This window comes from Halichoeres trimaculatus, unplaced genomic scaffold (assembly GCF_033239565.1).
Source record: "Halichoeres trimaculatus isolate MK-OKI-2021-1 unplaced genomic scaffold, fHalTri1.1 fHalTri1_scaffold_5, whole genome shotgun sequence".
Taxonomy (NCBI): Eukaryota; Metazoa; Chordata; class Actinopteri; order Labriformes; family Labridae; genus Halichoeres; species Halichoeres trimaculatus.
Genome location: NW_027437183.1, coordinates 37,021,774 through 37,033,367, shown reverse-complemented (window position 1 = coordinate 37,033,367; position 11,594 = coordinate 37,021,774). Strand labels below are relative to the sequence as shown.

Below are 11,594 nucleotides of genomic sequence, written 5' to 3'. Positions count from 1 at the left end.
TTGTTATTTTCAGAGGTGTATTTGCCCACATCAGACCAAGGCAAGGCAAGGCAAGGTACCTGGGCTTAGGGAAGCAGCCAGGGTCTATGAGGACCTGTAGGGCTGGGTCCACAGCTGTGGGCTAGGGAAGACTATGAGCCTCTTAACCAGCTACAGGGTGCCAGATCTGTTACGCTCATAAGCGGCACATATATATATATATATATATATATATATATATATATATATATATATATATATATATATATATATATATATATATATATATATATATATATATATATATATATATATATATATATATATATATATATATATATATATATATATATATATATATATATATACATATATCTTGTAGTTTGTGCTCTATCTCCCCCCTGTTTATCTTTCTTCTGCTCTTCTGTCCTTTTTCTGTCTGAGAGTTAGGCTCCAATGTCCACCACCACTACATAATTAATCACAGAAATCGTTTTCAGCAGAAAAAACACAGATCTCTCTTTTCACCACTGAACTCAGGCATGATGTTGTCATAGAGACTTGGATGTACTACAAATCAATTCAGTTTTGCTCAACCCAATCAGGAAGTAGCATTTTGTGATAATCTATATTGATGCTTAAGATCTCATTTTAAAGTGAGGATTACGATTGGGTATATATCTAGAAGGGAGACTTTTTCAAGATCACTTTCAAACTCCTCACAGCCCCTTTAAATTAGTAAAAAAAAAAAAACAAAGTACGACATCAAAACTTCACAAATTATAGCTTGCACTTGTGTTTTAAGAAATATCAAATATTTATCTTTGAAAGCACAGCATTTGCATGAATCTGATAACTTTCTTACGCTCATAAAACACAGGGGCTGGTTGGGTGGCCATTTGGGAAAAATAGATCTTATGTTTCATTGGTCAAACTCTAACAAATCTGAAATTATTGGCCCAGGATGTCCTCTACAGAACACAACAGGTGTTATCCATGCAGACTACTTTATTTTTTAAAGAAAGCTCTGAAAGTGATGTCCTCTACAGAAGATAAAAATGCATTGTTGGGTCTCAGGAGGATGAGTTTGGCAGAAAAAAGAGACTTCACAACCCAGCATGTTTCACTTGAGATTATATAAATATTTATTTCCTTCATTTCAGCTCTGGTGTATCCTCATGCATGCTAAACAGGTCGATAAAGTACTGTAGTCTGAAAACAGTCAGTATCAAAGAGAGCTAGTCTAGGTAGTTACAGAGTTCCTTCAACAGACAACCTGCTGGGTTAGTGTTCAGCTCACAGGTGAAAAGAAAGCAGAGATATGTCACATGGAAAAAGGCAAACAGTATGAGAGTTATGTTTCTGAGCCTGTCCTTGGTTCTTCAAGCTCAGCGAGTTTGAGTCAAACAGTCTTTACAACACAGCTCACTCTCCAGAGTTAATACTCCCTGGTGTTTCTGTTTTACATGAACACACTGTAAATGTGTGTGTGTGAGTGTGTGTTTGATAAATAACATGTGCAGGTCAAGTACAGTTTTTCGAGCTCCTCCCTGTGGGCGAGCAAGAAGCAGAGAAAGAGGAGTGGAGAGAAAGAGAGGAGCCACGGGGAGCGGCTTTCCTGAGAGACGACAGCGAGAGGCCACAGTTACATCCAGGGTTCCTGTTAGAGACGTCTGTCAGAGGAGCTGACAGTCGTCTCACGTGTGTAAAGCAACATGTGTGATCTCTGAGGGCAGCAGGGGGAGTGGTTACATCAGGTGGATGTAGGATCATTAGGGTCAGGTCAGATAGCAGCTACAGTAAAGGAGGAAGCAGAGAACATCCGCTCAGCTCGCTTCATTCAACGTGAAAAAAAATGTTTTTAATTTAACTCACATCAGTCTTTGAGTGATCACAATTTAATTAGTGGCCTCTTCATCGTTCACACTGTTGTCAGGTTCCTTAAAACAGGCTGCAGCTTTTTGATGTCTTGTATAAACAGCATACAATACGTAACAATTGATAAAGACCACCATGACACATTGTTCATTTATGAAAATGTGTTTGTTTTTCAGCCACATACTTTAGGCTGCTTTTTTGCATCTAGGTTTGATAGAGAAGAGTTCAGCATTTTTGACAGTAAAGTCTTTACACTGCTTCATAATGTTGAATCAATAAAATGTTATATTAAGTTTGATTTTATAAAATCTCCCAAAGCTTTTACTTTTTTAAATTTAATGCTTTTTTTTAGCCCTTTCTTAGGTCCTCCAACCAAGAACTTCCTTTTTATTTCATCTGCAGCATGGGCGTGGCCTTTTTTCAGTCCATAACATCCCCTAAGATATGTCCTGACAGCTCTCAGGTCAACAGTAGACACACAGACCTCTCAACCAGGCACCTTCAGCGGTGTGAAGCTGGAAAAAATACCTTCTTTAATTATGTCCCTCTGGTGCCCCCCTACCAGTCCCTTCTAAGTCCCTTGTTTCCTCTCACTGGTGTTTTTAAGCCTCTTTGTGAAACGCTTTGTTTTAGCTGCTGTCTCTTTAAGACTCCTTGCTCCACAAACCCCCTTCACTCTGATTGGCAAGCCCTTTGGAAGCCCGCAGTTAAAAGATCCTTATGTGATGACGTCATCATTTCAGGGAGTCTGGTTAAGATCCCATGCTGATTTTAGAACACACCATTTTGATCCATTTACAGACAGATTCAGGGATTTTTTGCAACATGTGAGTATGTAGAAGTTTGAAAATCTGCACGTTGAGTCTGAACATCCAGCTTTGTTACTGTAACTCTGTGTTTAAAACTTGGGGTAGCTGAATACCCCCTCTTTAAGTTTGATAAAATAACTTTATGATGCAGATTAGCAAAACATTTAAAAGTCAAGCTTTATCTGGTCTGTCTTTAAGAAGAGAAATTACTGCCCCCTCTGCTGTGACACTTTGTATACTTAGGTCTTTGAGTCAGTTGCAAAGTCATTTCACTTTATTTTTTTCTCATCTTGTCAATTTACGACCATGTTACAATCTGATCAATCACTAACAGTCCTTCAATGGCTTCATGATTCTGTGGTTTGGACGACGTGGTAGATTTAATAAAACCTTTATGTTAAAATATATATTTCTTTTGATATTAATTCTATGGCTATATACCATCTTTTTTCAAATTTGTGGCTCTAGCATTTAGAGTCGTTGGTCTTAACAATACATAAAATATTATTAAGAACCCACATACATGCTTTTTATATGTTGATTTTTTTAATCAAAGATTCCATAAAATGGTACTTTTAGCTGCTTACAATATTTTCCATCCATCTATGTTCCAGGTCCTAGTTGTCTTTATGCAATATATATATAAAAAAAAAAAAAGATCATAAACTGAGCCACTATGGAGGATTTGCAGCAATTATGTTCCTTAGCTCATGCATTCAGATGGATGCAGAGGTGGAAAAACACCAAAACAACCTCCACTAACACTCCACAAGAATTAGTCCTCTACATGTGTCCTAGAGTCTGACCCCTAAAAAAGGATGAATTTGATGACTTGTTGCGGCAGTAGTTGAAAAGAAAATGATAAACTATGGTTTGTTTTTGGTTCCCCCTATACACAGAAAGAGCATTTTCAGCAGCTGTAAAACCAGCAACATGTGGACCGTACTGTCAGTGAATTCCCCACTGGTGAGCTACAATGATGGATGAGAAAAAACATGTTTTTCATGATATGGGGCTTTTAAAGGCTTGGTTGGTTTGAAAAACTTCTCCTCATGTTTTTATAAAAGTTAATCTGTGTGCAGATATTCTCTGCTTCCCCCTTGTACGCTTTACATAAAAACCTTTCTGCACAGTAACAAAGATATTAGATCACACATGTTGTACACCCGGACGTCCTTTACACACGTGTAGGAACCCTGCAGATATCATAACTCACAATAAGGAAACATATAAGTGTAGAATATGTGACACAGCACTCACTGACAAACACACGGAGTGAGAGGTAACATCTCTGTCCTGTACAACACGTCAGCAGCTATTTACACGTCACAAAACCATGGGACAGGTGAGTGGGATCATGTATGTACAGGAGGGCGTCGCTCTGGTTCAGAGGTCTCAGTAAAGAGGTTTCAAATTCCTTTGAAATCATGTAACTTACATATATATATTCATATATATAATCATGGCAAGTTTGCACAAGAAACTTGTAAGGGTTTTAAATGCATATTGACTCTCAGGCTTCATAACACAGCATCATCAATTCATGCATAGAGGAACGAGACTGAGAAAACACAAAGGCTACATAACGATCTGAGAGAGCACGCTGCTGCATATCCTAAAATCATGTTTCTCTTTAAAACACTCAAAGAAACAAAAAGCTGCAGCAAACAGAAGAGAAGAGTGGATATTCATGGTGATCTATCAGTGAACTGCGTTGAATACTTTGAGTTTCCTGTGTGACCTGACAGAAGTCAAAAATAGAAAAAACGAAGGAGTGAATTCGTAAAAATAGAAAACAGAGTGATAAAACTAAAAGAGGAGGATGTGGCTGTAGAAAGAGTCGTTCTTCAAACCAAAAACTGGTCCTTAGACGTCCTCTTCCTCCATCTCCTCACGCGGACCTCACACTCTTCATCCTGTCCGTTTTAAAGGCTGGACACTGAGCACAGTATCATATGTGTACAGTGTGTGTGATGTGTGTAAACTCAACTGCTGTTACACACAGGTGCTGCATTTGGAGCGGGGACACGAGTCTCAGTGTCCGGGTTTACTTTGGGAACCTCTGAAAGTAAAGGGTGGAGTCGTCAAACAGCGGGTTCTTCACCTCCATCTCCCCCGTCTGCAGAGAGACAGAGACTCTCAGTCACACAGAGCAAAGTGTGGAAGATAAGCATAAAACAGTCTCAAAATAATGAGCAGTCAACCCACAGGTGTTTCATGTGCTGAGATTAAAGCAGCAGCCGACAGGAGGAAACATTTGTTGATTTTATCCAGACTGTCACAATCAAGTGCTTCAGATACGACTGTTTGAGCTGTAAGTCACCAAAAGTCCCAGATTTTTTATTTTTATTTCTTGAAATCCTCCAATCTAATATGTTAAAGGTATATCTTAATGGTTCTAAAGAAAAAGAATAAAACAGAGAAAAAAGGAAAAAATAGTTTTGAATACAAATGTCTGTATTTGAGAAGTAATAACAGATTAAAAACTACTTTGACAGAAATATTTTGCCAAACAGGATCATGTGTATAATGAACAGGAAGGGTAGTTACAGTCTCTGTGAGGATTATCTGTTTGGTGTTGACTGCAGTGACACCTGTGGACAGTTTTGGTAGTGTTTTTTCTTTTTTAAATGAAGGCTGTTTTCCAAACCACCTAGATTAGTATGAATGTAGTTTGTGGTCAGACAGTTCTGTTGGGTCTTTTTGTACATCTTTACATTTCAGTAAGTAACATGCAAAGAGATTACCAGGTGGTCCATTTAACATCAATCAGTGGTAAAGAACAGATATGTTTGATAAAAAGTAAGTAAAATGTGAATGAAATTAACAAGTGAACAAACAAGTTTTTTTTTTAATTAGCTTTTTTTCGTGTTTTATCCCTTTAATTATTTTCAATGTTTGAAGATAAATCTTAAATTTAAAAAGAAAAACAAAAATTTCATCATACTTTATTTTTAAGCTCACACCCAAATTCATATTGTTTATTGAAATTTAATCTGGAACACACTGCCTTTTTATTTTTTACAGCTGATGGGAAAAAAATCATGTATGGTGACCATCTAATGTCAGTGTTGTTGTATTGTAGCTGTAATGCTGACTTCTCCCAGAAGGTGGCAGTAACTTACCTAAACCTGAGTGCCACCCACAGGTGGAAACACAGTTAGATCTTTCCACATCTAGTCGTATAAGAAGCTGAAACGATCTCACAGGTAATGTTTGCTTCTACCTAATTACAGTTTTTCTCAGTTGCTTTGGTACATTTCTGAAATCATCCTTGTTATTTGCAAAACATTAAGTGCATTTCTCAAAACAGTTTGTACAAATATCAGAACACCATGGATTACCTGCAAAAGCCAGTCTTTTACTCAAATTCTTAGTTTATCCCTCAAAAGTCAATTTCCATCAGTGAACGTGTCATTGCATCAGAATAAGGAGTCCTAGTGTCAGTGTGTATGGATAGGTCAGTCAAAGTGCTGAGTCATGTTGTCAGTATAACAGTTCACTCTGGAAGGATGTTCTGATGTAAACTATGCCTAACGGTTTGATGACAGTTATTATAAATTATAAGTTACATCTTGGTGTGTGTGGGAGATTGATTACAAGAGACTGGACAAAAGTCACTACACTTTACACTTTTACTTTTTATGCTGTAATTTGTTGACTGACCCCATCATTGGGATACAGAAAGAAGAATAAGGTGCTGCATTGCACAAAGAAAAAAAAACAAGTAAGAAGTAAAAGTAAAGTAAAAAAAAAAAAAAAAAAAGTGATCTTAGGATAGTCTCTTTGGGCTGTCCATGCAGTGCTGTGGGAATTACAGAGCACTGCAGTCTTCCTACACCTCCTTATGTTCCTGTATGCTGGACCACAAATTCTCATCCACATCAAAACAAAGATCTTCTCTGTCCACAAAACGTCTGAGTGATTGAGAGCACAGTTGTTCTCCCAGCTTTTGGCTGCATCCTTTAACCAACCTGGGCTGTTATAAGCTGATGATTGAGATCATGGTCCATAGGTGTGATAGATCTTTATTGTCCTTTACAGGAAATCTGTTGTTTCTGCACAGAGGAAAGTACACACACAGACTTACCAGTTGATGGTTCATGAGATGAACCTTTGAGCTTTTTCAGAAAACTGGTTGATCATTGGTTGATCTGATGCGTCACACATTTCTATTTGTAAGAGAAAGTGAAGATTGACCAGGGAGCAATTTACCAATCCAGACAGATTTAGAAAAACAGGCTAATGAGATTGTGTGGGAAGATGTTTGACATATTATGATAACTTGTTCAACCTTTTTGCATGTAAAGATTTATGCATTGAACTAAAGACTAAATGTTGTGGGTAGTGAGACTATTCAACAGAGACCCATGATAATCCATTTAGATCAACATGACAAAAGCAACTAATACTGTAGGAAACAGCAGAGAATTGTACAGATTCATTTGCATGGATGTCCGAAAGCATCTGCATCTTGTTCAAAGGAATGAGAAACTGCTTTTCTGATGTGCACAAGTGACACAATGATGTGAAGACTGAACAAGTTGTTTAGAGAATTTCAATTCTGATCTGAGGAATGAACCAAAGCAACTGAGAAAAACTGTAATTAAAGTCCATATAAAACATTTGTTAACTCTATAACGCCAAACGTATCATATTTGATACATGACTTTTTCAGCCCTCCACATGAGCAGTGTGGTATTTTTTATCCTGAAAAACCTGATGTGTACAATCAGATACATGCAGTGCACAGATAAACCAACACTGGGTAGTAAGTCACTCATTAGCCGTCCTTCCAGTGACACTCTAAGACTGCCATGACTCAGGACTTGGACACAGGTGGTTTTTCAAGAAGAACTTTGCCAAGTTTCAAAAGGTTAAGGTAAGAAAAACATTACAATATTTACTGGCACATCAATAGGAACAGTTACTGGGTTCATGCAAAGTAAAAATACTAAAAAATTCACAATATATGTTTGAGTAAACCGTGATGAAGATGGCGTATCAAATTTGATACAATGGGTACATAAGGTCATGTAACTAAAACAGTCAATCGCCATTTACTTGTATTTCATGCATTATATCTAAAATCAAGCAGCATACAGTCTTTTTATTTTTAAATTACCTAGTTTGGTACATTTAGTTAAAAACTAGGTATGAAACTTTCTGTACTGCTGTATGAAAGGATGGCCTGGATCGTTCCCCAACATGGGAAACCCGACAGAGATGCAAGCAGTGCACAGGCCACTTTGCCCATGTGTACTGTCATGCGGAGCGCATCTTTGCTTAAACAAGGAGAGAAACTGTTTTCAGGCCTTGCACCATGCAAAATAAAAGGTTGTAAACCGCAGAATGAGTAAAATACTAAAATGTTATTTTTTTCCAGGCTTCCACCCAGCCAGTTCCATTGTTGGCTTTCTCACTACTGCATGATGGTAGCACTGTTTATGTTTGGAAGCATTTGTTACATTTGTTTGTGATTTATTATGTTTTTGTTTGTTCAGGAAAAAAACAATCATTGAGCATTGTGACCTGATGCATCAAATATGATACAAATTGAAACTCAAATATGGAAAGTGATATTTGAACATTTTTTGGGGGGGTTGTTCAGAGGGACCAATCAAGGCTCCAAGTTCAAAGAACTGGAATTTTCTGTTGATTATTTAATGGTTTGGACTTTATAGGGTTAACTTTTTTTCAAACCACATGTGGATTATAAGAAGGCGGTCTTTCCTTCAGCTGTAATATAAAATGTTATAAAATGTTATAAAATGTTATAAAATGTTATAAAATGTTATTGCGCAGCATAAATGTATTTATTTAAAAAACCTAAATATAACTTTAGGTATAAAATAAAAATCATATATGATGAATTCTGCTTTAATACAATGCTACGCATTTTCCGTTTTTTTTCTATTTCTTAAATAGGACACTAAAATCTCTCCTCCAAAAACCTTTAAAAAAAATATACAACAGTTAAAAGAATCCTTCATTGAAATAAAATAACTTCCTCCCAACACTGATTGATTTACAAGAAATGCTCCACCTGGCAATCTTTTTTCATATCTATAACAGAAATGTCAAGATGTGCACGTAGTTAATTTAGTACATCAGCTGAACTTCTGCAGAACAGACGCACTACAGACTACACTCACATGTAGCAGCAAATAAGCGGTTTGGAAAACAGCCTCGGTTTCCCATGAGCACTCACTGTCAAACAGATGTGACGCTTGCCAAAATGTTTATTTGTTTTGAAAGTAAGAATCCTCTTTTTAGCTCTGTTTTTCTTTTTACAAGACATTTTTCCCAAGATGCAAAGCGGAAAGGCAGTGTATTTGTTTGTAGTTACGTAGGGTCATTGTTTGAAATCCCTTCCTCCTAACAGTTGTAGTAGAGTGCTGTGGGTGAGTTAGCTGACCTGTTAATATGAACCCAGTGTAGTTTCAGTGAGTTAATCATAGGTTCAGACTCTGCAGGTTTTACTCACCGGTGCCAAGCCAGGACACTCGTACACTGTGAAGTCTCCTTCATCATTCTCCTCATCCGTTGATGCTCCCGAGTCAGGAACCTTGGGCTCGTCCCGTTGTCTGCAAACAGACAGACACACACAGAGTCAATATTCATAAGATAGCAAATCATTTGGAGAGGCTTCGAGGTCAGACGAGGACACGACAAACACGCGCCCTCCAAAAGACGAGCACGGCGGGGGATGACTCACTTCTCCAGGGAGAGCATCTGCTGCTTCTGGTGCTGGTAGTGGTACATCTGAGCGCTGTGGTCCAGCTTCTTGTCCCCGGGCTGCAGAGCACAGAGAAGCATGAGGAGCTCAGGGGGTAAAGACCTCAGGTCACATTGTTCGTCTGACATTCAGCGCAGCAGCATGTGTCCGCTCTGCACATGCTGCTCAGACACATTTGTCCTTTTCAGGATGACTCAGGCGACTTTGTTTCCCAGCTCAGGTTCATTCAGGCTGACATTTGCAGAAAAGCATTCACAGTTTTACATGTCTGTCTTTCTTCTAAATGAGATGATAAGTCCGGATAGATGTGTTTAGTTAATATGAATTTAAATGTGTATTATCTATTTAGCCACTTGAGGGCAGCAATCTTAATAATGTGAGCACGTGAATGATCAGTGGGCTGCTATTTACTGATCCTGCAGGAAGAGAACGACCTTCATTCAGAGTCACGTTTGTCTCCCTGTGATAAGTCACTTGGTTACTTCAAATGTGCTCGGATAAATCTGGATATAAAATGGTTTTACTTTCTTAGTGGTAGTTTTCTGTGGAAGCAAATTCTTTCTATGAGGCAGAATTTTGGAAACAACGCAGATAAACATTTTAACATGATAATTAATTTTCTCTGTAAATCTACAATAATGTGTAACGTCACAGAGGGTCTCTGCTCACCATGTTGTCAAAGGTTTGGGCTCTCATCAGTCCATAGACAGGGTAGTCCACCTTCTGAGTCAGACGCACACTTTTCTGCAATCTGCAACAACAAGAGAGATCATTAGAGATACCATGAAATAGAGACAAATAGATAAATAAATAGAGATAAAGTGACATTTTTTCCTGACTTCTTATGACTATCATTCTGAAATTTCTAAGTGGATCGCCTTTTTTCCCATCAAATGCTGAGGATGGTCATCTAAATCATCAATTTCCCAACAGTCAATCATATAGCATAGAGGTTACACAACAGATTTATGCTGAAGTATAATCTGATCAGTGCCAGAATTGGGAAGATAAAATCAATACCATTAGTTTCTGAAACAGCAATGAAAATTACTGCAGTGTATTTTTCATTACTTTATTATTTTTAAAACGAAACAGAACAAAATGCAAGGCTTGCAGAGCAGGTTTCCTTATCATGTCCCCCCCTTCCCCCAAGACACATATATGATTGTACATTAGTAACTTCAAAGAGTGACACTCATCAGCAGATCATTGACTCAAGAGACATAATTGTTAAGTATCACTTCAAGGATGCAGAATATGCAGCCCTGTTTCCACCAAGCAGTCCGGTTTGGATCAGTACTGTTTGGTACAGGTAGGCCTGTCACGATAACAAATTTTGCTAGACGATAATTTTCCAAAATATTATTGTCGTATAATAAATTTAACAAACGAGATAGAAAAAAAAAATACAATGAAAATGAAATGGACTCTCTTTTAGAAAAAAATACATGTCAATGAAAATGATTAATACTAATCAAAAACAATAAAAACATAGACCTTGTCTCTAAAGAAAAACAAAACTCCAAAAAACAACAACAATAAAAACTATAGCCTAAATAAAAGGGAGTTTATACAGTTCCTGAATTGTTTGTAACATGTACTTTTCCCCAGTCAATCCGTACTGTCTGTCAAACATTTTGAACATTTCTGGCTTTCAACCGTATTGAAGGGCTGCATTTCTTTGGCAATGTATCTGTCTTTGAGCGCCCACCATTTGGCGCTTTTATTTCTATTTACTTTGCCGACCAAAAGCCTCAGTAAGAGCGGATTGTCAAAGAACAAGGCTCCGCTGCACCTCCCCTTCTTCTTCTTCATCGCCACTATTTTCAAACAAATGCGACATATCAGCTGGTTGGTGTTCATGAGCTCACACTTTGTTCATTTTGATAAAAAACAAAATATTCCCACACTGGGACTGTGGCAGGCGGCTTAAGAACCGTATCTTTGGTGCCATCACTCATATTAGCATGTGTTTCTTCCTTACCCCTCAGGACGCTCGCTTCAGCTCTCTCCGTGTGTACGCGCGAGCAGCCCCGTCTTCACCCCAAAGATCACATTTTTGACAGATGCTCACTCCGCTATAAATCCTCTAAATCCGCTATAGAACCTATGCGCCCTGATGTTAGGAAAGATAGACGTGGTGAGCCATCTTCTCATTCAGCCTCTTTGGTGGAAAGAGAGGAGGAAAA

At 37.9% G+C, this 11,594-nt stretch overlaps 1 protein-coding gene across 2 annotated transcripts in view; it reads right to left on the bottom strand.

Annotated features, from left to right (window-relative positions):
* Positions 1 to 1,098: 1,098 nt before the first annotated feature.
* npdc1b (neural proliferation, differentiation and control, 1b) overlaps positions 1,099 to 11,594 on the bottom strand; it is a 44,264-nt gene continuing 33,768 nt past the window's right edge. For both annotated transcript variants that reach the window (XM_074671008.1, XM_074671010.1), the window contains exons 6-9: positions 10,075 to 10,156; positions 9,385 to 9,464; positions 9,154 to 9,253; positions 1,099 to 4,785 (exon numbers count right to left, since the gene is read on the bottom strand). In XM_074671008.1, the coding sequence (XP_074527109.1) occupies positions 4,714 to 4,785; positions 9,154 to 9,253; positions 9,385 to 9,464; positions 10,075 to 10,156 (334 nt within the window). In that variant the 3' untranslated portion in view covers positions 1,099 to 4,713. The remainder of the gene's footprint in view (positions 4,786 to 9,153; positions 9,254 to 9,384; positions 9,465 to 10,074; positions 10,157 to 11,594) is intronic.